The following is a 23,901-nucleotide window of genomic DNA, read 5'->3' as shown; positions in this document are numbered from 1 at the left end:
AAAAATAAAGGAAATGGCGGCGATTGTTGTTGTTATCGATTTTCTATCAGTTCTCACCACACAACGACGTCTCATCTTTGCTGCTTGAATGTCGGTATGTAATGGTATGGAGTTATTGAAACTTACTACGTGTAAAAAAGACTAGAAATTGAATGTTTATTTTTAAGCCTCGAAAGTTGCACTGGGTGCCTTTAATACTGCCTTTGTGTAGGCCTACATACAGGCGATGTGTTTGGCATAATATCAGTACCTACCCGTTTTTTTTTTATCATTTGACCTTTAAACATTATCTGAGACTGTCAATAAATGAATCGGCCTTGATAGTGTAGCCAAGACAGGAACTCTTTCTGATTTAAAATGTAGGTTAAGACAGATTATTTTGGAGAATCTTTGAATAGGCTAACTCGATTTAATATTGTTAAGCATTATGTTGGGTTTTGCTGTGGCAGTTCCGATTTTCTGTTTGCATTGATGGATTTTTATTTTGATGTTCTATGGAACCTGATTTAGCCTGGAATTTTGCAGCGGCGCAAATTAGCAATGAAGGAGTTAACTGTACACGTGCAAAAGGGGGCGGGGTCAATATTATTCTATCCAGGAAGTTCTTTTAATTTTTTTTTGCTTGGTGTCCAAATAAACACGCCAACAAGGAAATGCGTCTTCACCTCAGACATAACGGAAACACACAGGAAACCATACCTATCCAACCTGAAAGACTCCTGCTTCCGTTGCAATTTGGCTATCTTGCTACTTATATATAAGATATATTTTGGACTGCCGGATCTGAGAGTAAGCCACGGTTAACTAATTAGTATTAGTGAGACATGCTTGATTGCTTAAAACGCATTAAGCATTTTGATTCCAAGTACTTATTATAACAGCTGGGGATCCGTTAACATTTTATGAAAACAGGCGTGCAGGGTACAGCAACCATTTTTCTATGAAGGCCTATCGGTTAGGCTAACCTTGTTTGCTTTGTGATAAGTGGGCGAAGTAGATTGCTTACTTTTTGGTCAGGGAGATAAAGATATTCCGATTATATGCATAATTGCATGCCTTTGGCCTAGCCAATCACCTCCCAACCTGTGTGATTGTGTAACGCACGCTGATGGTCAGCATGGTCGGAACCCGTTGCTTATTTTTTTTCGTGCCGAATATGACTGAGTTTAACTAGCAAATGTTAAAGTACATTGTGAAGCCACAGCCATACAGCAGTTCATGTTTCGACAAGAAATTGGCGTATTGGCTTTCATTCCGTCGTGTTCTGAACTTTTCCAATACGAGAAGAGGAATATGTCCCGATACAATATTTATAGTTTACTGGATTGGGTGTATGGCGGTGTGGACCCTAAGTTTGAAGGAAATGGAGGCCCAGAGTGTGCTGCCTTCATCACGCGTCAACAACGTTTAAATGAGAGTATGGCTGTAGTTCTTATTTCCATTGCAGAAGTCGTCTTGGCTCTCAAAAAGATAAACTTTTCAAAAGAACATAAAGAAATCAAAAATGGGCGGAACAATAAGGAAGACAGCCTGGCCAAGAATCTCCTCTTGGTAGCGCTCTGTATGACGTTTGGAGTGGAAGTTGGATTTAAGTTTGCAACCAAGACGATCATATACCTACTAAATCCTTGCCACGTTATGACCATGGTGCAGGTAAGATTCAATAGTTTTTGCTACTTAAGGGTGACACATGCTAAACTCTATACATTCTTGACAGAAATGCATCAGGATAGGATGTGTCAGTTTATGTTTTTTTTTTTTTTTAATGGGAAAGTAATTTTGGTGTTATCATGTTATTGGTGTTATTCATTTTGCGGACTGGACAGTAAAAAACACCTTATGTAAGTAGGCTAGATTGTATTTCTTGCTGGTACTGTAGGCTAAAACAAATGTTTCATTTTGTAAGGGGGTCGTGGGCATTCTCCCCTGGGATACATTTGCACAGTTTCAACAATTAAATGCACCTAGCGTACTCTATTTCTTGTCACTATTTCTTTTTTTCTTCTTAATAAATTATATTCATCCCTGACTTTGAAATCTATGAACATATTAACTACCCTTTTGTTTATCTGAATAGGACTATATTGACATATTACAAAATACCACTTCATATCTGAAGGTATCTATCAGATCTCAGATAAGGTGTCATAGACAACAGATTAACCATTTTAGCAATCAAGAATACAGGTTCATAAAAACAAGTGGAGTCTGCCAGGCTGTGTAAGCGATAGGGACATGGCAGAGGTATGGCCAAAATCTTCTATCGCGGTATTTGTAATTTTATATCACGGTTAAGGTATATTTCACGGTTTATTGTACGAAGGGTGACCAGATTTGAGTCAGCGGTGGCGAAATGTCATAGGCTATACAGTATGACCATTTATTTATTGACCCTTAAGAACACTTACATGCAGAAACAATACTGCCTCAATAGGCTATTGGCCTTAGCAATAGTGGCCAGTATAGGCCTACTTTGGACTGAACATTTCCATTTAATCTTTAAATAGTAAGATTAAAACAAAGTGCATTTAAAAAAGTGGTTCTTTAATGTACTTTAGGAAGATAACTCAAGTGTCACTTTTCTTTTCAATGTTTTTCCATATGATATAGCAATAATAAGTCCTAAGGGATCCTAGTTGAGGAAATATGTTGAATTCCCATCAATCTGAGAAGTGTTCTTATAATGCCAGGCAACAATACACCCAAAACAAATTTTTTCCCCTTTACTCCTATCAAAATAAAACTTTACATAGTAAAAGTATACATGAAAAGTAACTTTTTTTGTATTACAAGTTTATTTTGAAATTAAGTTGAATATGCAAATGAGCTCCACACTTTTTGACTGTCATAATTTGCATCAGAAACACCATTCATTTGTATGACAGATACATCGGCCCAATCTTCATCCAATCATCCTACTGCCAATAGGTGATGGCAATGCTGCTTTTAGACTGGCCTTTAACCTGAAAACTGCCTGGCTTGGTAGTACCTGCCAGGGGTATGGTGTTTCTGCCTTTGCAAATTAGGACATATTTTGATTGTTTTTGTCCATAGTAAAAATGGGGACTCACAAAGATGGAAAAATAGGGCCCAGTGTAGAACATTTCCCTTTCATATTCCCTTTACAGTTTTCCTTTAAGGACAGCTTATCATGACTATGGGATGCACTAAAGAGGAATGTCTTTACACTTGATTTGAATATGGAAAGGGTGTCTGCATCTCGGATGGAGGCAGGAAGGCTCTGCTTCTTATTGTGCTTTTTGATATTCTTGGAATTACAAGGAGACCTGGGTACTATTCGGCGACACTCGCTAAGCGGTTTAGCGAGCTAAACTCCAGGCTAAAAAAAGACAACACCGTTTTAGCGGATTCGGCGAAGCAACTTTTGCTCAATTTCCATGGTAATTAATCGCTTAGCCCTAGCCTGCTCCAGGACAGGCTAAGCAAAGTTTAGCTGGCTAAACTTGCCACACCCACGCCAAAAGGAGGGATCCCATTGACAAGGTTAATAGTTTGATTAACGTAGGAAGAGTTCTTTGCGATCGCCAAGAAGATCCATTTTTCCATCATGATGAGTTCTTGTATGAGTGCTACCGATCCACCCGACAAGGAATAATTAATTTAAAAGACCTTCTCGAGTCATTTATTGCATACACCACCGTCGAACATTGAATGTCTTCTATTTTTGTAATGTCGGCGATGCGGAGAAAAAAGCACTCATAATTATATGACATTCATTGGTACAGTTGATAAACCAGAAATAACTTTCATGCTCAGCCTGAGACGTGATTTTTAGTTTGCACATGAATACTAACGTTTTCTTTGATCCCAGGACATTTGAGCACATAAACCATCACCATTACGGAGATTTGGCTAAAGTTGTTTAACCTACTTTAACTTACATCATTGCAAACGTTTAGTTTTGCAAACGTGTCTAGTTTTTGAGCAGTGGTGGATGGTGGATGTGGATGGTAAGGTGGTTGAATGATAAGAAGAAAGAAAGAAACACAATTTATTTGCATTGCTTCAATTTATTGAATTTCTTATTAATACATTTTCATTTAGTCATTTAGCAGACGGTTTTATTCAAAGCGATTTAAAACTACAATTCCAACGAAGGTGAAGGGAATTGAACCGGCGAATAACTGCATGCAAGCCCTACGCTCTGCCCGCTGCACCAAAGTTGCATGTTCGGTCAAGAAAAGATATCACTACTTATACAGCCTATGGACAGTTTCTTTAATGCTGTTGCAGTCGCGATAGTGATGAATTTTGACATGATTATGGTCTTGAATTCTTCATAACGCGTTTATGGTCATATCCCGCCTCAGCGGAGAAAAAAATGAGTCTTTTTCTTTGAGTTTAGACCATTGTACCTTTAAAAAAAATCATGGTTTTGGGGATCGACCTTTCTTGCCTTTTGAAGCAAGACGTGCACGCGCAATTTAGCTGACGAGATAAATTAACTTGAGGTTAAAATAAATTAGCGCCCGTCGCCAGACCGGCTTGGCCTGTTCTCATTTAGCGAGCTAGTTAAGCTCCAGTTGCGAGCTAAATTAATTATCTTAGCTTCAGTTGTACGCCGAACAGGGCCCTGTACTCTGGGAATGAAGTGATCTTGGTGGGCAATAGGAGACAACACATTTAAGTACTTTCACAAGTACTTTGAAATAAATTTCGACTTTTGACAGGTAGCCAATGCAGAGATTACAGGTGTGATATGTTCATATTTAAAGTGCTTCCGGAAAGTATTCACAGCGCTTCACTTTTTCTACATTTTGTTATGTTACAGCCTTATGCTAAAATAGTTTCAATTAATCTTTTCCCTCATCCATCTACACTCAATACCCCATAATGACAATTGATTAAAAATAAAAAACAAAAATATAACACGTACAGATCTCTCCAGAGATGTTCAATCTGTTTTAAGTCTGGGCTCTGGCTGGGCCCCTCAAGGACATTCACAGAGTTATCCTGAAGCCACTCCTTTGTTATCTTGGCTGTGTCGTTGTCCTTGTGGAAGATGAACCTTCGCCCCAGTTGGATCACAAATCATGTCCAATCAACTGACTTTACCACAGGTGGACTCCAAACTATAAACATCTCAAGGATGATCAGTGCAAACAGGATGCACCTGATCTCAATGTTGATTTCCCAAAAACGTTTTTCACGTTATCGTTATGGGGTATTGTGTGTAGAATTTGGAGGGGAAACATTTATTCAATCTATTTTGCAATAAGTCACATAACAAAATGTGGAAAATTCGGTGTAATCTGAATGTTCTTTATTGAGTGGTTGCTACATCTGGACAGGAGAACATCGCCGTTATTTAGTCGCGATGTAATAAAAGCACAGATTCTTTTTTCTGCATCTTGGAGGGATAGGACTTTTCTATTGGCAATATTGCTTAGATGAAAAAAATATATCTGAGATCTGTTTTATGTGCGGGTCAGTAAGAGGTCTTGGTTCATAATTACAGCAAGGTTTTTGATACTGGTGTTGGGTGATAATGAGTTGCCATGGAGGGTGGGTAGATTTACGTCTTGCAGGCAGGCTTCTATCTTGGGTAGATGTACAATTTCATTAGGTTTCATGGCTAGGTGAAGTTGGATGTCATCAGCATAGCAATGGAAGTTAATGCCATACTTCTTTATGACCGCACCAAAGGGTAGTATGTACAAGGAGAAGAGCAGTGGTCTTGAGCAGGGGTATTGAGTCCAGGCAGGTCAGAGGGTGTGAAGGATTCAAGGAGTGCACCAGGTTGTGGGGGTATTGCAGAGGTAGTCAAAGCGACATCCTGGAAGGGCTGTTTCCTTATCCTATTTTTTTTAGTGGGGCAACAGTGGCAAGGGTTGAGTGAAGCACACATATGACGCCATAAGTTTGTCAATATGAGGTGGGGATGTGCCTACTCCACTTTCAGTGCCAGAAATAGGAGGTGAAGCAAGTGCGGCTAGTAGTTTCGACATTCAGTCTTGCCGGATAAACAACTTCTGTAGAAATGAGTTAATTCCAATGTGGCGCAGAGTTCTAATTGCATGTTGAATTTAATGAGGTCTTCTAATGAGATCTGAAAGTGCATTATTTTGAGGTAGAGCTATAGGGTGGTCAAAGCCAAATGTAATGTGAATGCAACACAACACCAGCACATTTTCTGCAAAAGATGTGCAAGTTTTCAACACGATTGTCACTCCCCACCACCCAACTTGCAGAATTTGGCTCTCTGCAAGTTCTTCCTTTTCTCCAAGATGAAGTTCGCCGTTTTGACACAGTGTAGGAGATCCAACTGGCTAGCTCTGAACCCAGTGACGGGGGCTATCATCCACAGATTTCAAAGACACATTTTGAAAGAAAGAATAAACGTTGATCAAATAAATAGGCATATTGAAGCAAATGTATTTCTTGGTCACTGTAACCCAACCATGAAACTCTACCTTACAATGAAATACTAACACTCCTGGTCCCCATTGTGACAAACTCCCTCAAAGCTCTCTATCGATTTAAAAATCTTTATAAACCGATAGATAGATAAATGCTTTATTTATCCCAAGGGAAATGTAGGACCTAAAGGAATGATGAAAAAAAAAAAAAAATACTCATCAGAACCAGTCCCGTTAGGAGAGCCGATGTCTCAGTCATACTGTTCCTCAGGTAGGTCTATGTCTTTAAATGTCTCACGCAGCTGCATGACCTTTCCGCTGAAGCAGTCGAGACTGGTGTAGTCAGAAGAACTTTAATTCTTTTGTGAATTTTTGGGTGAATGTCCGCTGTGTCTCTTAGGATGCTGCACAGATCAGAATCAGAATCAGCATCTGCTCCTCCAGGTTGCTCCGGGTCGAGTTCCAGCTAAACAGCTACGCCACAGAAGCTGTTACCGGACAGTTTTCATTATGAAACTTACGCAGCATGCACTTGAGCTGCTTTCATTATGAAACTCACCAAGCATCGACTTGAGCTGCTTTCATTATGAAACTCACCAAGCATGCACTTGAGCTGCTTTCATTATGACACTCACCAAGCATGCACTTGAGCTGCTTTCATAATGAAACTCACCCAGCATGCATTTGAGCTGCTTTCATTATGAAACTCACCCAGAATGCACTTGAGCTGCTTTCATTATGAAACTCACCAAGCATGCACTTGAGCTGCTTTCATTATGAAACTTACGCAGCATGCACTTGAGCTGCTTTCATTATGAAACTTACCCAGCATGCACTTGGGCTGCTTTCATTATGAAACTTACCCAGCATGCACTTGAGCTGCTTTCATTATGAAACTTACGCAGCATGCACTTGAGCTGCTTTCATTATGAAATTCGAAATGCTCCCATACTTGACTTGCATGTTTCCACCCTAACATATCTTCGCTTATAAGGCCTACTTCCATTAGTTTGCGTCCTTGTTGGACAAGGTAATAATAATAAGGTTGTTGGCTATAGCTACACAGCAATATGGCAGTGTGACATCCTTGAATAATTGTTTGTCTTTTTTGTCAGTTTTTTATTAATCATTATTACATTTACATTTAGTCATTTGACAGACGATTTTACAATAAAGCTATGACGAATAGAGACCTAGTGTAACAATAAATGCTATTTTATATAAGAAATAAGTGCAGTAACGTAACTGCTGTAAGTGCAAGTTAAGTATTAGTAGAAGCGCAAGTACGGAAGGGAGGTGCTCTCTAAAGAGTTGGGTCTTCAAGAGCTTCTTAAAGGTAGAGAGGTAGTGCTAGCACCAACGTGGAACTACGTATGAGAATAGTCTACATTGCGGTACTTGCACAGACGGCAGTGCTAAACGATGCTCATTAGACGAGCGCAGCATCTTGGGGTAACATTTGCCCTTACAAGAGCATTGAAGTAAGTGGGAGCAGAACCAGCCATCACTCTGTAGGCAAGCATAAGTGACTTGAACTTAATGTGAGCAGCTACAGGCAGCCCGCAGAGCCCAATGAGTAGCGGGGTGACGTGTGCCCTCTTCGGTTGGTTGAACACCAGACTCGCCGTCGTGTTCTGGATCATCGGTAGTGGCTTCACCACGCATGCCGGCAGGCCCGTTAAGAGAGCGTTGCAGAAGTCAAGGCGGGAACTCACCAAGGTTTGCACCAGTAGCTGGTTGGCATACTTAGTAAGGTACAGCCTGATTTTGCGGATGTTGGATAGCGCAAAGCGGTGCACACCGAGACAGAGGCTTATAGGTCGTATATTCTAACTTTTGTTGTTGATTAAACATTCACACAGATTGTCTTCATTTGAGTTTTGATCCACAACCTTACTGCTGTTCCAACTACCGCTCATCTTCAAGTATGGAACATGGATAAATTCCTAACAAACTATACCGCATACTCTTTAATTCTTCCTCAACTTTCTGAAAGTAGCATGACGTCTTTGTACTCAAATTTCATTGCTTCGTATTGGTGTAAACCAAGTGAGAACAGAGACCTAAGTTACAATTTCGCCAGTGAAATGCCAATGCTTCCCAATATCCATGAATTAAATGAGTTTATAAAGTGTTAGCACAAGAAGCATCCAGGCTTAAACGGTGAAATGCATTAACAGAGCTGGGTGAACTTACATATTCAATGACTGGAAACTAAGTTTCCCCACCTCCTCAAATCTTTTCTTATCAAGGTACCTTTGTCAACTTCCATCTGACAGAATCACCACCATAATCACCACTGACTTGTTTTGGTAGGTGGCATGATAGCCATATTTTTCTTAACAGAAACCACTTATTTAAACATCCGGAGTGATCAGTAAGTGAAAGAAGACACAGATAGGATCTGGTCTTTAACCATAACAGAAGACAGAAGAACATGTTGAGGCCTTTAGAAGTAACCAGATCCAAAGTGTGTGTCCTCAGGTGAACCTAGGCTCCTTCACATGCTGCAAAAGTGTGTGTCAAGTATTGCAAACAGGGGACAGGGACACTGAACTCATCACACAATCCAACCAATGTGTTTTACCCTGCTACCGCTATTATTAGCTGTTGTAATGTTACTAAACATTCAGTGCTCTGTCCTGCCAGGGCAGCTGAAGGGCAAGACTGCTGCTGACTGTATTGAAGTGGCCTCATTTCTCTCTGAACAAGGAAGGGAATGGGGGGAAAGGGTTGCCCTGCTTTTTTGGGGTAAAATCTTTTTAGGGAAGGACTGGCTGATATGGAGAGTGTGAGATTAGTCCCAGCACATACCAGTTACTCCATTTTCGGAAAGGTATTCCGTATACATGTAATAATAATAATAATAATAATAATTAATTTTATTTTTAAAGCACTTTTCATTCAAAGGAATCTCAGAGTGCCTACATATTAGAAAATAACTATAATAATACAATAAAATTAAAAACAAATTTAAATATTAACATAATATTAACATAAGCATTACAGAAAAGATTCAACACAAGGCCAGAAATGCCTTCCTGAATAAAAAAGTCTTAAGTCCAGCTTTAAAGGAATCCAGCGTCTGCGTTGCCCTTAGGTGGTCAGGGAGGCTGTTTCATAATTGTGGCGCTACCGAGCAAAAGGCCCGGTCGCCCATGGTGCGACGCTTGGTTTCGGGGACGCGGAGGAGCAAGCTGTTTGAAGACCTGAGGGTGCAGGTGGAGGTTTGGGGAGTAATGAATTAATGGAACTGCTGTGTTGAGATAGAGAGGGTGGAGGGTGAGGGGGATAAGGGCTACTGTAGTGTCCTTGGTGACTGCTGGTCAGCGTTATGCTCTCCAGTGGTGGGGATAGTGGTTGCTCTGTGCGTGTTGGGAATCACCCACAATCCGAGTGCTCAGTGTGGTATTGGCATCAGGCCAGAGCTACTGCTTGTTAGGCCTTGTTTCTTTGCTAGCCCACTGCCTACAGCTATCCATCCCCACCACCCTCTCATTCCTCATTCTACCCCCCCTCATGATACATCTAAATACTCTGTGCAGGCCTATTTACCCGTACTGTAAATAATTGCCACCAGCTCTCTCCCCATTTTATCCACTTTTATATTTTGTACGTATCATGTACAGTATATACCATCTTTGTTTGTATGTATTGTGTGCATTTGCCACATGTATGCTAGCATGCTTATCCTGACGTGTATGAATTCATCTGCCATGTTTCCCTCCTCCCTCCCTCCCTCTCTCCTCCCTCCCTCCCTCCCTCTCTCCTCCCTTCCCTTCTGATCTAGCCCTTCTGAGCCCCTTTCTTTCCCATTGGATTTTTTATTTATTAAGATGCCACATATTTAAAACTTCTCTTCATTTCACAGATCTTCCTCCTAGCCTGCCCACCTTGTAAAACGGCCATGATAGTTTTCAGGTCAGTATCATCCATGTCACTCCTATGTTCTTTTTGTATAGAAAAACAACTTTTCATTGAATACTTTACATTTGCAGTGTTATTATTATTTTCTCTTCATTTACATTGTTGTGAAGGTATAGAACACAAATCTAGTTAGAGCAGATCACTGTTACTACTACTAGCAACAGATTTAGACATGTGATTTATGAATAGGCCTACGGATAGGCTTACGCCACGTCAGCCCAGGGGTTTAGCAGTCCTTTGTTTTATTTTCATTGTGTTTTGGGCAGTTGAAGAATATTTTCAAATAACTGCACACATGAATACAAATATTTAAATTAAAAAATAATTTAAAAATCAAATTAATTTATAAATCAATAAAAGATGAATTTTTGCGCATCCTGTCAGTTTAGGATCAATGAATCGAGAATTGAATCGGAGATAACGTTTCTTCATCACAGATAATTTGAACATTGAGAATGAATTATATTAACTAAGGTTCTACATACGGTCAATTGCTCCAAATACATTGGGGAAAACGGCTTTTTCTTTTTTGCAACTTGCGCTCTAGCGTTAGCCCCGTCAACCACATCATATCGGAACTTTATACTCGCTGATATATGGATCTTCTTGTCCCATCCTGACTGGTCTGTCTCCTCCCTCTGGAGTGGCCTGTGTGGTCAAGAGACCCTTGTGTGGTAAGCACTTTAAGGTCAAATGGGTGCCTCCTCACAGCACTGCACTTTAAAGCAGGATCAAAACATCTGTGAATAAGCATCTTCGCTAACATGCTTTACAGATAAACCAACCAACCAAACCAACTTGGGGAAAAAACGTATCTTCGTTTTGTCAGGTGGCATGATGGCATAAATGATATGGTTTAGTAAACCTAGCAAGCTAACCAGCGAACTGCTAGTATCTATACTGCTAGTAAAGAAAGGTTGAAATGTGGTCAGAGCTGGGTTAACCCCAAATTTCCCTGCCCGTGTCATCTACTTCCATCTCTGACAATCACCAACTTAATGCAACACCACAAGTAAGACCATGCTGAGCTGGTTTCATCCCAGCAGTCACACAAGTTCAACCTTTTCCCACAGCTACACTGTTCAACATTCCCAATATAAGATCATAAGAACCCCCTCATTCCTGCCAAATTTGGAGAATGTAGTTGTAACTGTGTGCCAACTACAAGACTCTCTGCCGATGGGGGGCACTATGGAGACAAAGCCCTTGGCCCTGAGTAACTTTCCAAAGCGTTGATATGTGTACCAAGTTCGATTTATTTTTTTTGCCCATGGAAACCAACACTAAATTGGCCTAGTCTTGAAGAAAATAAACAGAAAACAGTGAAAAGGACTATAAACAGTACAGTATATAAACCACATTACAGTATTTTATGTAGTTTTTACTTGCTTACTTGCTAAAGGAAAACATTAAAAAGTGCCTGGCGAAAGAAAATGCATTCCCATGTATTAACTGCAGCGTTTCAGACATTTTACAAAAAAAACTTTAGGCCCGGCCCTAATAAAATCGTAGACTCTCCCCACCACCACTTAGTGGCACCAGGTAGTATGACATAGGATTCCAACATGCAGGAACCTCCTGCACAAACCCATTGACTCTTTTCCACTTGGCTGTTAAAGAAGCTGTGATTAGACTTCCGCAGAGACTGTCGAATGCCCATGTCAGCCAAGTAATAGCCCATGGTCTATTGTGTCAAAGAACACTGCATGTTTATCCGGTTTTGGGCTCGTCCGGCGCTTCATGCAAGTCCTGCAGGATCTTGATTACAGCTATGATCATTTATCTTTTTGCCATGAAGCCATAAGGCTGGCATCATGCCACAGTCCCCTCTGGACTTTCTCAGACCAGAGAGTTTTGCCAGTAGTCACTGGGGGAATTTGAGTTAAGTTTCTTTAAAACAGACTTCACAAGTATTCCCTGCCAATTTTCGGCAGGTATATTTCGTTAATGCAATCAGCTAAAATGATTTCCGACTGTTTTTGAGAGCAAAAAGCATGTTTTGGAATTTCAGGTATTGCCCATTTTGCAGCTAGAAAATGCCACCATATGAATTAACTATTTAATCACAGTCCAACATCTTTATTCCTGCTCTCATGCTTTTTCTCAAAAATGCATATGTTTGTGTGTGTGTGTGTGTGTGTGTGTGTGTGTGTGTGTGTGTGTGTGTGTGTGTGTGTGTGTCATTCAAGCAGTAGAATTACTTCACACTACTTGGCACGTGTGCACGCAGTCTGAGCACGAGAGAGATATCGAGCGCACCAGTTACAGGCTTGTCATTGTTGGCAGCTAGCTAGCTTATTCACTAAGGAAAGACTTGAAGGCAAAATATGTTAAATTCCTTGTGCAATTGGTTGGGGACTTACCACAGCGGCCAATCGTCTCACTGTCGTCTCTGAGGTGTAGGCAGACCATGAGAGGTCATCTGATAAGTGGGCTCCTAGGAACTTGAAGGTATGGACCTTCTCAACACAGTCCCCGTTGATGTGGAGTGGGGCCGGATCTGCACTTTGCCTTCTGTAGTCCCGAATTAGTTATTTTATTTTTGTTTTGTTTTGTTCAGTGACAGATCAGTGTCAGTTTTTGTACTTCATCTCTGTACGCTGATTCGTCGTCTTGCGAGATGAGTCTGATCACAGTGGTGTTATCAGCAATGTTGATGATGGTGTTGGTGGGATGGGTCGAAGTACAGTCATTAATGTATAAGGAGTATAGTAGTGGGCTCCGATAAGAATCGGAAACCAGTTTAAACATTAGATTGGTTCACAGACCTCTGGATCGATCGACACAGACTATATGCCTTATTCGCCAATTATGAATAAAAGCATACCATTTGTGTTTGAGTTATTGCATAAAGTGTTTTGCATGGTGAGAACCATAGATAATTTGCCCACATATAAAGTAGCTAGCCTAAATGCTACCTACCCCTACCCCATACCCTGGAGATTACATGGCATGGACACCCCAACCAGTCAATGTCTGTGTAGGCAAAGTCAGCTGCCTGAGCCTCTAACATGTCCTCTCAACAACAGCAGGCTAACATTAGCTCCCCAGTGAACTCCAAACCAGACACATTATGCTAAGCCTAAAATGACTTAAACTATTAGATAGTACTATTAGATTCTACTAGTTCAAGATTTGGGAAGACATCAGTTGTGAAAAAGCTTTAAAGTTTAAAAGCAATTATGTTGTAATTAAAACACGTTGAACTTGCTCAGACTAACATTGAGACGAGGACGACTTTGCTTCTAACCAGACACTGTAACTTGAGCTCTTTGGTCACATGCCATTAATTGGTTCGCAATGAGTGAAGTCACTAGCTCCGAACTTACTCTAACTCTTTAAATCGAACTCTTTAAAACTAACCAACAGCCTAAAAAAAACTCCAACTTATATGGTACAATATGTCTAAATACAGAACTAAAATCCCCAGGAAAAACATGTAAACTCCATAAAAATGAGAATTTTGGTCCAAAGCTTTAAAGCACCCCCTAGCAAACCCAGAAGTTCTAAGAGTGTAAGTTCTCCCCCCTACTAAAAATTCTCTGACACTACTCTATCTCCAGTCGAAAATGCAAATATCTTTTGCATTACCGGTTAAACTGGAGTGTGCTGCTAAACACCAACATGGTTTGTCATGTTTTCAGTCTATGCGCCGTAACCATCTAAAACATACAACAAGGTAATGTTACAGAAGGCAGCTAATATTTGCTTCTTAGGCTGCAACATATGTTATAAGCAAGGTTGTGTGCTAACTTATCTGTTAACTTGGGACACAGGCTGATATTGCATGACGTACAACCCTCCAGACCAGGGACGTGCACAGGAATTTTGAAAAAAAGGGGCAACACATTAATTTTTCTCACCGCTGCTGCCACGCCCCCGTCCCCTGATCGCACATTTTGCCAATATCATTTTAAACTCTGACTAACCGTGGCTGCCACGCCCCAGTCCCCTGATCGCAAATATATATATTTCCTTCGGAGGGGCAACTTCAGTCGAGGAGGGCAAACGGGCAGTTGCCCAAGCAACCCTAGCCCACTCCTGTGCACGTCCCTGCTCCAGACCAACACTGCACAGCAGATCATAGATTCTTTTCATCTTGTCACTGCAACCTCTTTAACATTTCTTTTGGAGAAGTGTGCACAGGCAGGAGAGGCTACGTAGGAACTGTTTTGATTGACTTTAGCTCGTTAGATATTACTAGTGCTTTTGTTTCCAGTGTTAGAGGCGTTTTACAGTGCACTGAAGGACTCGAGACTTTTTTTTATCATATTGTATCATCTTTCTCGCCCTAGTGAACTGCCGAAGTGAGACTACTGTGTGAGACAGACTTCAGTTTATATTTGTAATGCTAAAATGTTTGTTCAGACTGTAAGTTTTTTTTTTTTTTTTTTTGTCTAACTCTGTCAATTGGAAAATAAAAAAAAAACACAATGACATGTGAAAATGATAGGCTACGTTTGTCTTCTATTCTTTCCCTGCGCCGTAAAGTAACAAAAATACTTGGGATTCCCTGGTCTTTTAGGAAATATTTGAAGGTAAGCAATGCCACTTTTATAGAATTGGCTTATTTTAATTTTTAAAGGAAAATGAATGTCTACATTAAACAATTGTTAAGAGCTGCATCAGATTGCTTTGACTCATTGCATCAAATCAAATCATACCAAATAGTTTCACGCTAAATAGTATTGTCCCTGAATCGTAACCCATGCATCTAGATACGTTTTCCCTGACCAATCTATACTCAATACCCCGAAAACAGGATTTTAGAAATGTTTGATTTATTTCTTATGTATAGTTACATTTTCCCTACAATTTAGAATTCCCAAAGGATATTCCATTTTCTTAAATGCATTCTTTGGAACTCTTTAGTACATCTTGTACGTTTTTAATAATAAGATCTCTTGAATTTCCCCTTTTTGCAGACTACAGGTCCACATGCTTAATGGAGCCCTGCTTGCCCTTCTTTTCCCAGTGGTGAACACCAGGCTGGTGAGTCTAAACCTGTCTCTACATGTACAGTACCAGTCAAAAGTTTGGACACACCTTTCAAGTGTTTTCTTTACTTTTATTATTTTCTACATTGTAGATTAATACTGAAGACATTTAAACTACCAAAGAACTCATATGGAATGATGTTCTAAACAAAAAAAGTGTTATCTACCATGAAGAAAATAATTAAAGTAAAGAAAAAACATTTGCAAAAAATTAAAGGTGTGTCCAAACTTTTGACTGGTACTGTACTTCAGCAAATTACATCCATAGGAAAGCCTTTGGTTTTAGGGATGAAAATGAAATTCATATTTTTTTAGAATATGAGTCTTTTATTAAGTCATTACAGTTTATGTTAAATTCTTGATTTGTGATTTTGTTTTTGGAGAACATTTCTAATGTTTGGTTTTTAAACAGGATGGTGGAGTATCTCTGCATATTTATTTATTTTTTGTTTTGCCCCTCAAAGCTGACTATAAAATTTGAGTATAAATTGCAAAACCGGAAAAATGGCAAAAATACTCCGCTACTACATCAAGAAGTATTGTACAAGTTGCAGCAATAGGTGCATAGGTGAAATGAACGTGAGCTTAAAACTTCAAACTCTGGTGTTTCAGGTGAAAGTGCATCTTGAAAGAGCAGCTTGATAGCAGCCCTGGCTTTAGGCTTTGTTTCTCCCAAATGTTGTATGGAAACTCAGTATGACTTGTGTGGCCCTTTTCCTTTCTGCAATCCTTTACCAATCAAGCTGTCACATGTTTCCTTTATCTCTGATGACCAGCATGGTCATGTTATGATTTAGAACGGTACATTTATTACATATTGGAGTACATTTATTACATTATTTACACAGTATTGGAGTAATGTGGTTAGTTCTCTGGCAGCTGCTTTTTTTATAAGCTGAAGCTGTTTGATAGTCTTTTTCGAAAGTCCTGTGAAAAGACCATTCCAGTAGTCATAGAGATAAAGGCATGAATGACTTCTATGTTTTGACATAAGGCCTCTTGTGTTAAATTTGGCTATGTTTTTGAGATGGTAAAAAGCTGATCTATTTATTGCCTTCATATGGTTTGTAAACATTTTTCCTTTGGTCAATGCATTGAGAAAACATTAGGAGGGACCGTAGTTGTTAGGTGAGCGGGCTAGGTAAATGTCGGTGTCATCGGCATAGCCATGATAACAAGTCTTATGGTCTTTAATGATTTGTAAAAGAAGGAGCTTATAAAAATGTAATAATAAAGGCCCCATGATCGACCCCTGGGGGACACCACAGGTAAAGGATGTGGAGGTTTAGTTTCCAATAACAACAAAAAAAGCTCTTGTCTTGAAGGTATGATCTAAGCCTGTGATAAGGTGAAATCCCTCCCCCTTCTCACCGTGGCCCAACAGGGGAGAAGGGCTGGACTCCCCCACCAGAATGGTTGTGTCCGGGTTCTCCAACATCGGTGGATGGGTCCAATTGGGACTGATTGAGCCAATTTAGCCCAATGGGCTGCCTGATTAAAAAGTGCACCCCATTGTTGAGGGAGAGAGAGATCTGGAGAGCAAGAGACTGGCACACAGACCAAGCTGTAAAGCTAGTTGCGTAGCTACAGATTTGTGCCTAGTCTTCTTATGGTTTGTTAATTTTGTTTATATGTTTTGGGGTTGTGATTACCCTGTGTAAATACATTTTGCTATTTTTATAAGAAAGCCACTGTCTCCCTGCTGTGCTTGCTTCCTACCTGAAACCCCATTTCAGCAGCCTAAATCACACATCGTGAGACGGCCGGCTCGGGCCATTTTCACAAAGCCACTTGATAAGTGACCTGAAAATCCAACCCTGTGCCCCGGTCTGTGTTGTAATATGTTATGATTGACAGCGTCAAAGACTGCACTAAGGTGCAATAGAAATTGGCTTGAAAACCAAGGGGGACACTGCGGCACAAGCAGTAGCCCCGACCATATACGGGCTTGAACGCCCACAGGGACACTGGTTTGACCCGACCCACTGTCACTTCCTGATCGCACTCCCCACCTCATCTCTCCATCTCATTTCCTGTCTAAAACTTTAACTCTCCTATCCGATTAAAGGCAGAAAGCTCCAGAACAAATGTTTAAAAGAAAAAAACAAAAGACTTGAAAAACAAAAACCGTTGGATGGTGCCTGTGGGCGATGCCCCATTAAAATGAACTAAGTTCTAAACTCAGGCGATGCCTCGTTAAAAATATCTAAGTCCTCAACTCCGGCGTCTCAACTGCTTTTGAGGATATCTGAATCATAACCATGTAAAGAGACATGACTCTGATCTGGATTAGGTATTGTTAGATACAAAAAAAAACTCAGTAGTTTTTGTCTCCATAAGAGATCAGAAGTGGACAGTGTCTGTCTGTGAAATTCCACAACCCTTGACACTAAGAACCCACAGAAATCATCAAATAAGGCCAGACCCTTGACTGTTGTAGAGACATTAAGTGTGATCTTTATGATTAAGATTGTGATTACATTGTGATTGCATTGCTTTCAGTCTTTTCTGGATACACTGGGTTACGGTTAGCGATCCTGTGCTGCTGCAGCGCTATCACACTGCATTGTCTTCTGGAAATGCATTTCTAGTTTTCCTTTTAGGGATTTATCAGAATCATCATCTTACTCTTATCTTCTGTTCATGTATTCACTCCTATAGGCTCTCCTCATAGGTAAAGGGAGTGATAATCATCTCTCTCTATTTTTAAATGACTAACCTCTTTATGCTGCAAGTGGGCCTCCTTACAGTGTCTAGAACTAGGAGTTTTAAATGAAATGGACCATTGGAAAGATTAATTTTGTAAAAATGTTTTTCCTTTATTTGTTTCCCTTTCCAGTTGCCCTTTGAAAAGGAGATTTACTACATCCAGCACTCCATGCTATACTTGGTCCCCATCTATCTCTTCAGGAAAGGTGGTAAGCCCAACATGAATCTGCAGAACTATATTATTTCTATGACTGTATAATCCGTGTTCACAAGTTAAACGCTTTGCCAATATATTAGATTGATCGAAATTAAAACACTCGGTATGTAATCTAACTAGATGGACCTAACAAATTAATTCAAGGGGAGTGTGTGTGTGTGTGTGTGTAAGAGAGAGCAAGTGTGTGCAAGCCTGTTGGGTGCACGCCAGAAAGAATTTGTATGTGTGTGTGTGTGTGTGTGTGTGTTCTTTATTCTGCACAGTAGTGAGTTCCAATTGTACCTACATCCCCATTACCAGCCCCACAAACACGTATCATATTGCATATCATATCAGAAATGAATACATAGTTCGACAGGAACTTAGTATTGTTATAGCGCAATAGGCTGGATTATGGTGGCAAATATTGGAAGTGAGATGTTTGAATTGTGAAATGTTCTCTTCATAGCATAGAATGCCCTGAGGGCTTCACTTTCAATGCAAAACAAAAAGTGAAGCAGTATTGACTAAATCAAGGTGTGGTGCTGCCTGAGGTGAAAATGTACACCTGGGCCTTTTTACTGCCACGGCCCAAAACTCCCTCCCTCCCTCCGTCTTCGTCATTATCACCTTCCAATCTCAAATTTTCTTTCCCTCCACACTTTATACAGTCTCTCTTTCACTAAATACTCACTCTCTTTTAATCTTTCTTACTCAATGTACAGTCAAGCCGGAACGTCTGCACACCCCTTTCACCTTCTCCACGTTTTATTTCGTAACGGACAGACTACTACAATAGATTGAGTTCAACACCTGCCTATAAAAGGTCCCGCAGTTGACAGTGCATGTCAGAGCAAACTCGTATTTAACTGATTTACTGTGTGTGTTTGTGTGTGTGTGTGTGTGTGTCTCTGCTCTATATATGTCCCTTCCTCTGATGAACTATTTTTATCTCCGGTGGGGACAAAATGTATATCCCCTAGTGATTTAATAATATCTCACCGATACTGAAAATAAATCTGGCCGTATGCGGCGATGAAGGGTTCTAGCACCTGTGTATAAGCAGAACACAGCTCTGGGACTGAGACAGATACATTTAGCAACTGATTTACACTTGCACATATCACATTGATTCACATCAGCCGATTCAGATACCCAAACAATTGATGGGATGTATGCACGATGCATATGTGCACGATTGAGTACAGTATTAAGGCAGTGAAAACTCATAAGAGGTAATTAGTCAGTGTTTTCACAAATCAGTATGGGTTTATAACAGGTAAGTGTATCTGTATCTGTGCACTACACTTCCACAAACCAGATGGGTTACTTTGAAGCAATTCTAATAGGCTAGACAGTTTATTAGTTACAGAGAGCAATTTAGGTGATCCCTTATCATAGAGGGCGATATGGGAATATACCAGGGGTGGGCAGTATTTCTAATACATGTACGTAAAAGATGTATTTGAAATAAAAAATTGTATTTTGTCATGTGTATTTGATGGGCCTTATACAATGGTTATGTAAAAATATCAAAATTGTATAGTGTTCCGTATTTTTACATCTCCGTACTTTTACACGTACTATTTAACTAATAATTATGTCAGTATATTTTGAGAATGGAGGAAGAGATGTAAGGAACCCGTACAGATACATTTTGGAGGATGTAGTTTTTGGGTAAACTGTTTTGAATTAAACACAAAGGTGTTCCTGTTTTTGAGCCTGTGGTGTAAGTAGGCCTACCGTCCCATATAATTCAACAGCACTTCGATCTGCAGCCTCCAAAATGAACCCCGAATCAACAGCTCTCCAAATACTGGATACAGTAACCTTCATGACACTACGATTTATAGCATTACTGGTGCATTAGTTTTAGGCCAGTGTTCCTTACTACCAAGTGTATAATAACATTTGAAGTGTTACGGGCCCAAGTGGTCTTTTGACTGGTAGAAGGACGTAGGCCTACTGAGATACAGGGGAAACACCTAAATGTAGATAATGTTTTTATCAGCCAAAGGCAGTAATGTAGTGTTTATATCTAGTTATATAGTTACAATGGTGCAAAAGAAAGACATAATGGCACCCCATAGCATTTTTAATTTCAACGGACCTTTCAAAAACAGCATGATAACGAGAAGCTTCAGTTATTTTAAACAGACCCTGAATTGTATTGGTCTACTTCATGTCTTTGGAAACCATTACACAGCTGTTCAAATCCACTATGGCATGAGAGAATCTATCCTTGCTCACGAACTCACAAGATACAAAACTCAGAAGTACACAAAGTTAAGGCTGTGGGTGAAGACAGCAGAGCCTATAGGGCAAAGGCAAGGCTGTCACCAAAAAGCTATTATTTACACACCTCTGCATTATTTCAATGCCTTATTTACCAAATCGTGGTATAATGCATGTCCAGTCTATGTAAAATGCTAGTGCTAGCTAGGTGTCTGATTAAGTCTAGGATCCCCTTAAACATCACTCAAATTTTAGACTCAACAGACAGATTGGGAACCAATTCAATAGGGGTGCCTGGATTCTGTAATCAGTACATAGGATTCTGTAGCAAAGAGACAGAATGTTCCTTCAGTCACTTTGAAACCATTCTAAATGTATTGCATGCTACCATTGGGCAAGGAGCGCCTCTCAGAACTTGTTCTACTTTTTTATCAAAAGAGTGAGCTACAACCATCGATTTGGATAAGGTGGTTATTAACAAGTTTGTGGGAATGAAATGTGGCAAGGTGAATTGGACTGGGTTAATGTCGTCTCAGATGTATAGGCCTATAGCACGGTCACTTCTAATATACAATTTATTGTCATTTTAAGTATTAAGTACACTACAAAAAGGATTTGGACTCACTCTTTGGTTCTGTTTTCCCATGACAGGTGTGTATACGCCTGAGCCACTTGGGGATATGTGGTGGGCTATACTATCATCTGGCATCTTGTTCCTCTACCACTTTGTGTTTCTGCAAGGCCTTGGCATGGTAAGGTCTCCCCAACTGTTACGAAATCCTATCGTAGAAGGGACAGATAATAGTTCACATTTACAATTTTAAGTCATCCAAATATGCATGAACATGATGTGATGTCAAATCTGGACATAAGTTAAGTGGTCCATCATGAATTTGCTTCAAGTTAATGAACTATTACAACAATGTGGAGAAAGTTTTTATGGGTAGCCTGTTCTACTGTATTACTGATAGAAATGCGTCTCAACCAGTGCCGACAAATAATATATGAAATGAATGTGCTAATTTGGGAGATTTAGAACGTTTTTATTTATTCCACATGTGCGTAGTTTGTAGTTGTGTCATAGGACTGGATGAATTTATCAGGCATTCATGACCAATACTTTCACATTTAATGTACCATTTGCTAAAGTCTGTTGGACCAACTATAATTCTTTATAACTATTCACTAATTCAGCTGTGCACTGTCTTCTTTCTTGCTCCGACTCCTTCCCTGCCCCTGTTCACAGATGACTGAAGTCAACTTGAACAACATGCTCTGCCCAGCTGTGTCGGACCCTTTCTACGGTCCATGGTACAGAGTGTGGGCCACTGGCCATCAGACCCTTCTGACTTTGGTTCATGGCAAGGTGCTCACCTTGTTTGCTCAGCATACAGCCCCTTTGTGCCGTTACTTCATGGATAGCCCTCGCAGCAAGAAGGTTGATTGAGCACCATCCCTGGCAACACACGTTCTTCATCCCCAAATCATATGTAATCTATACCTTTTAACCCATAGACTGAACGTGTTCCTAGATGACATATCACGTTTATTTGAGCAGGTCCTTTTTACATAACAGCTGGAATTAAAATAAAATAGGCAAATGTCTGTTTCTGGGAGTTTGTGCTCTACTGATGGTACAAAACTTGCCAAATACTTTTGGTCTTTTTCATACATTCTTTTGAAGTTCAAGTTGTGAACTCTTTTGTTGCTTTATGTTCTTGTTGCCTTTATTAAGAGCAGTTATGGCCTGGTTATGTGTGAAGGCTCATTATGTTGACTGATCACGGTTACAATCATTTACAAGTGTGCAGTTTTTGTGCAACTTTTTTTTTTTCCTCAAATGAACAGTTCTTTTTAAAACATGTTTATCTGTTTTATATTGTTCATGATAAAATACCTACAGAAATTGTGGTAGAGCTATCGCAAAAGTGAATTTCAAAAATTATTTTTTTATTTGTAAAATGTGTCAGATTCCTGGGTTTTTTGAGGTGAGTCCTGGGCACTTGTGTGAATGTCAGTAGCATGTTCATCTTGAATATACAATGAACTGCACTGCTTACACCTGAACACATCTGTGGGGAAAAAATAAAGTTGTGTTTGGAATGTTTGTGTTCTGTATTAATGTTAAATTACTTTGAATTGGCCTTAGGACATGTCATTATGCAACTTAAAATAATTACTATTATTTAGAGTTGCAAAGTTGTGCTGTTTCAAGGGGGCTTGGTGTTCAAAACCATGTGATATCTGTGCATGGTTCTCCATGTCATTTAGATTTACATTTAGTCATTTAGCAGACGCTTTTGTCCAAAGCGACGTACAAGGGAGAGAACAATCAAGCTAAGAGCATTAAAAACCTGGTGTAACAATAAATATTTTTTTTTTCAAAAAAATTGAAAACTACATAGAAAGAAAAAAGAAGTGCGGGCCTGTCACTGCTTAAGTGCAGGTTAAGCCAAGGTGCCAGTTAGGAAGGGAGGTGCTCTCTGAAGAGTTGGGTCTTCTTGTCAAACTACTCTTCCCCAGAGACCGCCTTGGATCTCCTTGTTTGGAGGTGTTACATGTCGACGTCGTACCTCTGCCTTCCGAGTGCTGATGTGACTGTTGTTCACTTGAATGCCACATTTAGAAGGACATGTATGAAGCCCATAACCTTTACTCTCCTGCGGTTGCCGTTTCTCTGATGAAATTACACAAGATGACGAAGGAAAGAATATAAAATATTTACTTGTTGGAGTAACCTTTTATCTCTTCTATTCTTGTTGAGGCTAGGCAACTCAATACAATTGCCATTCAAATATAATCTAAGTAACAATTGGCCTTGTTATGCACCAACAATACAATATTTCATATGATGAAGTCAGACAAAATATGTTTTAATCAGTGTTAACACGGTGTTAACTTCATGTGAATGTACCAAGAACAAGATTCATTTAATAATATTTTTTAGTAGAGACTGAGCAACCATCACATCCTTACACTTAAATACAGTCATTTTTTATAAAAATGTCACTTAATGAATCACAGGCAATCTTTTATTTGGAGCTTTGGCTACTAGAACTAGCACAAGGAACTGAACACTTCTTACTTATATCAACCTGTATTTATGTTGGGGAGAGCCAGGTAGGTCGTCACACTGATGATTCCTCCAAAACAAGGGGCCCAATCCTCAAACTGAAATAGATACATTGTATGACAACACACAGTCAACATCTTGTTTACCAATAATGTTACCAGATACTGAGCTTACCACAATTTCCCCACTTTTCCCCCTTCCAAAGTAAAACTACACTGTAGAAACTGCAGGCAACATGCATGGATATTTTGATGTTGGTTTAATTACCAATATTTTTCAGTTATAATGAACACAGATGCATTATTGGATAAATAATTTAATTTAAGTAAGGGCAACTAGAAACTACCGGTTGTGTAGCAAAGGGAGAGCATAGTCACCCCACCC

At 39.8% G+C, this 23,901-nt stretch overlaps 1 protein-coding gene across 2 annotated transcripts; it reads left to right on the top strand.

Annotated features, from left to right (window-relative positions):
* Nucleotides 1–660: 660 nt before the first annotated feature.
* On the top strand, nucleotides 661–22,551 carry tmem164 (transmembrane protein 164). Of its 2 annotated transcripts, none has more exons than XM_080859595.1 (6): nucleotides 661–1,653; nucleotides 10,252–10,301; nucleotides 15,233–15,299; nucleotides 18,144–18,219; nucleotides 21,096–21,196; nucleotides 21,691–22,551. In XM_080859595.1, the coding sequence occupies exons 1-6, from the start codon at nucleotides 1,219–1,221 to the stop codon at nucleotides 21,889–21,891; spliced, it is 930 nt and encodes a 309-aa protein (XP_080715721.1). In that variant the 5' UTR covers nucleotides 661–1,218; the 3' UTR covers nucleotides 21,892–22,551. The 2 variants fall into 2 exon arrangements, with proteins under 2 accessions (XP_080715721.1, XP_080715720.1); XM_080859594.1 differs by having other exon boundaries at nucleotides 18,144–18,222.
* Nucleotides 22,552–23,901: the final 1,350 nt, after the last annotated feature.

This window comes from Sprattus sprattus, assembly GCF_963457725.1.
Source record: "Sprattus sprattus genome assembly, chromosome: 20".
NCBI classification, from domain to species: domain Eukaryota; kingdom Metazoa; phylum Chordata; class Actinopteri; order Clupeiformes; family Clupeidae; genus Sprattus; species Sprattus sprattus.
This window is presented reverse-complemented; position numbering and strand designations above follow the sequence as displayed.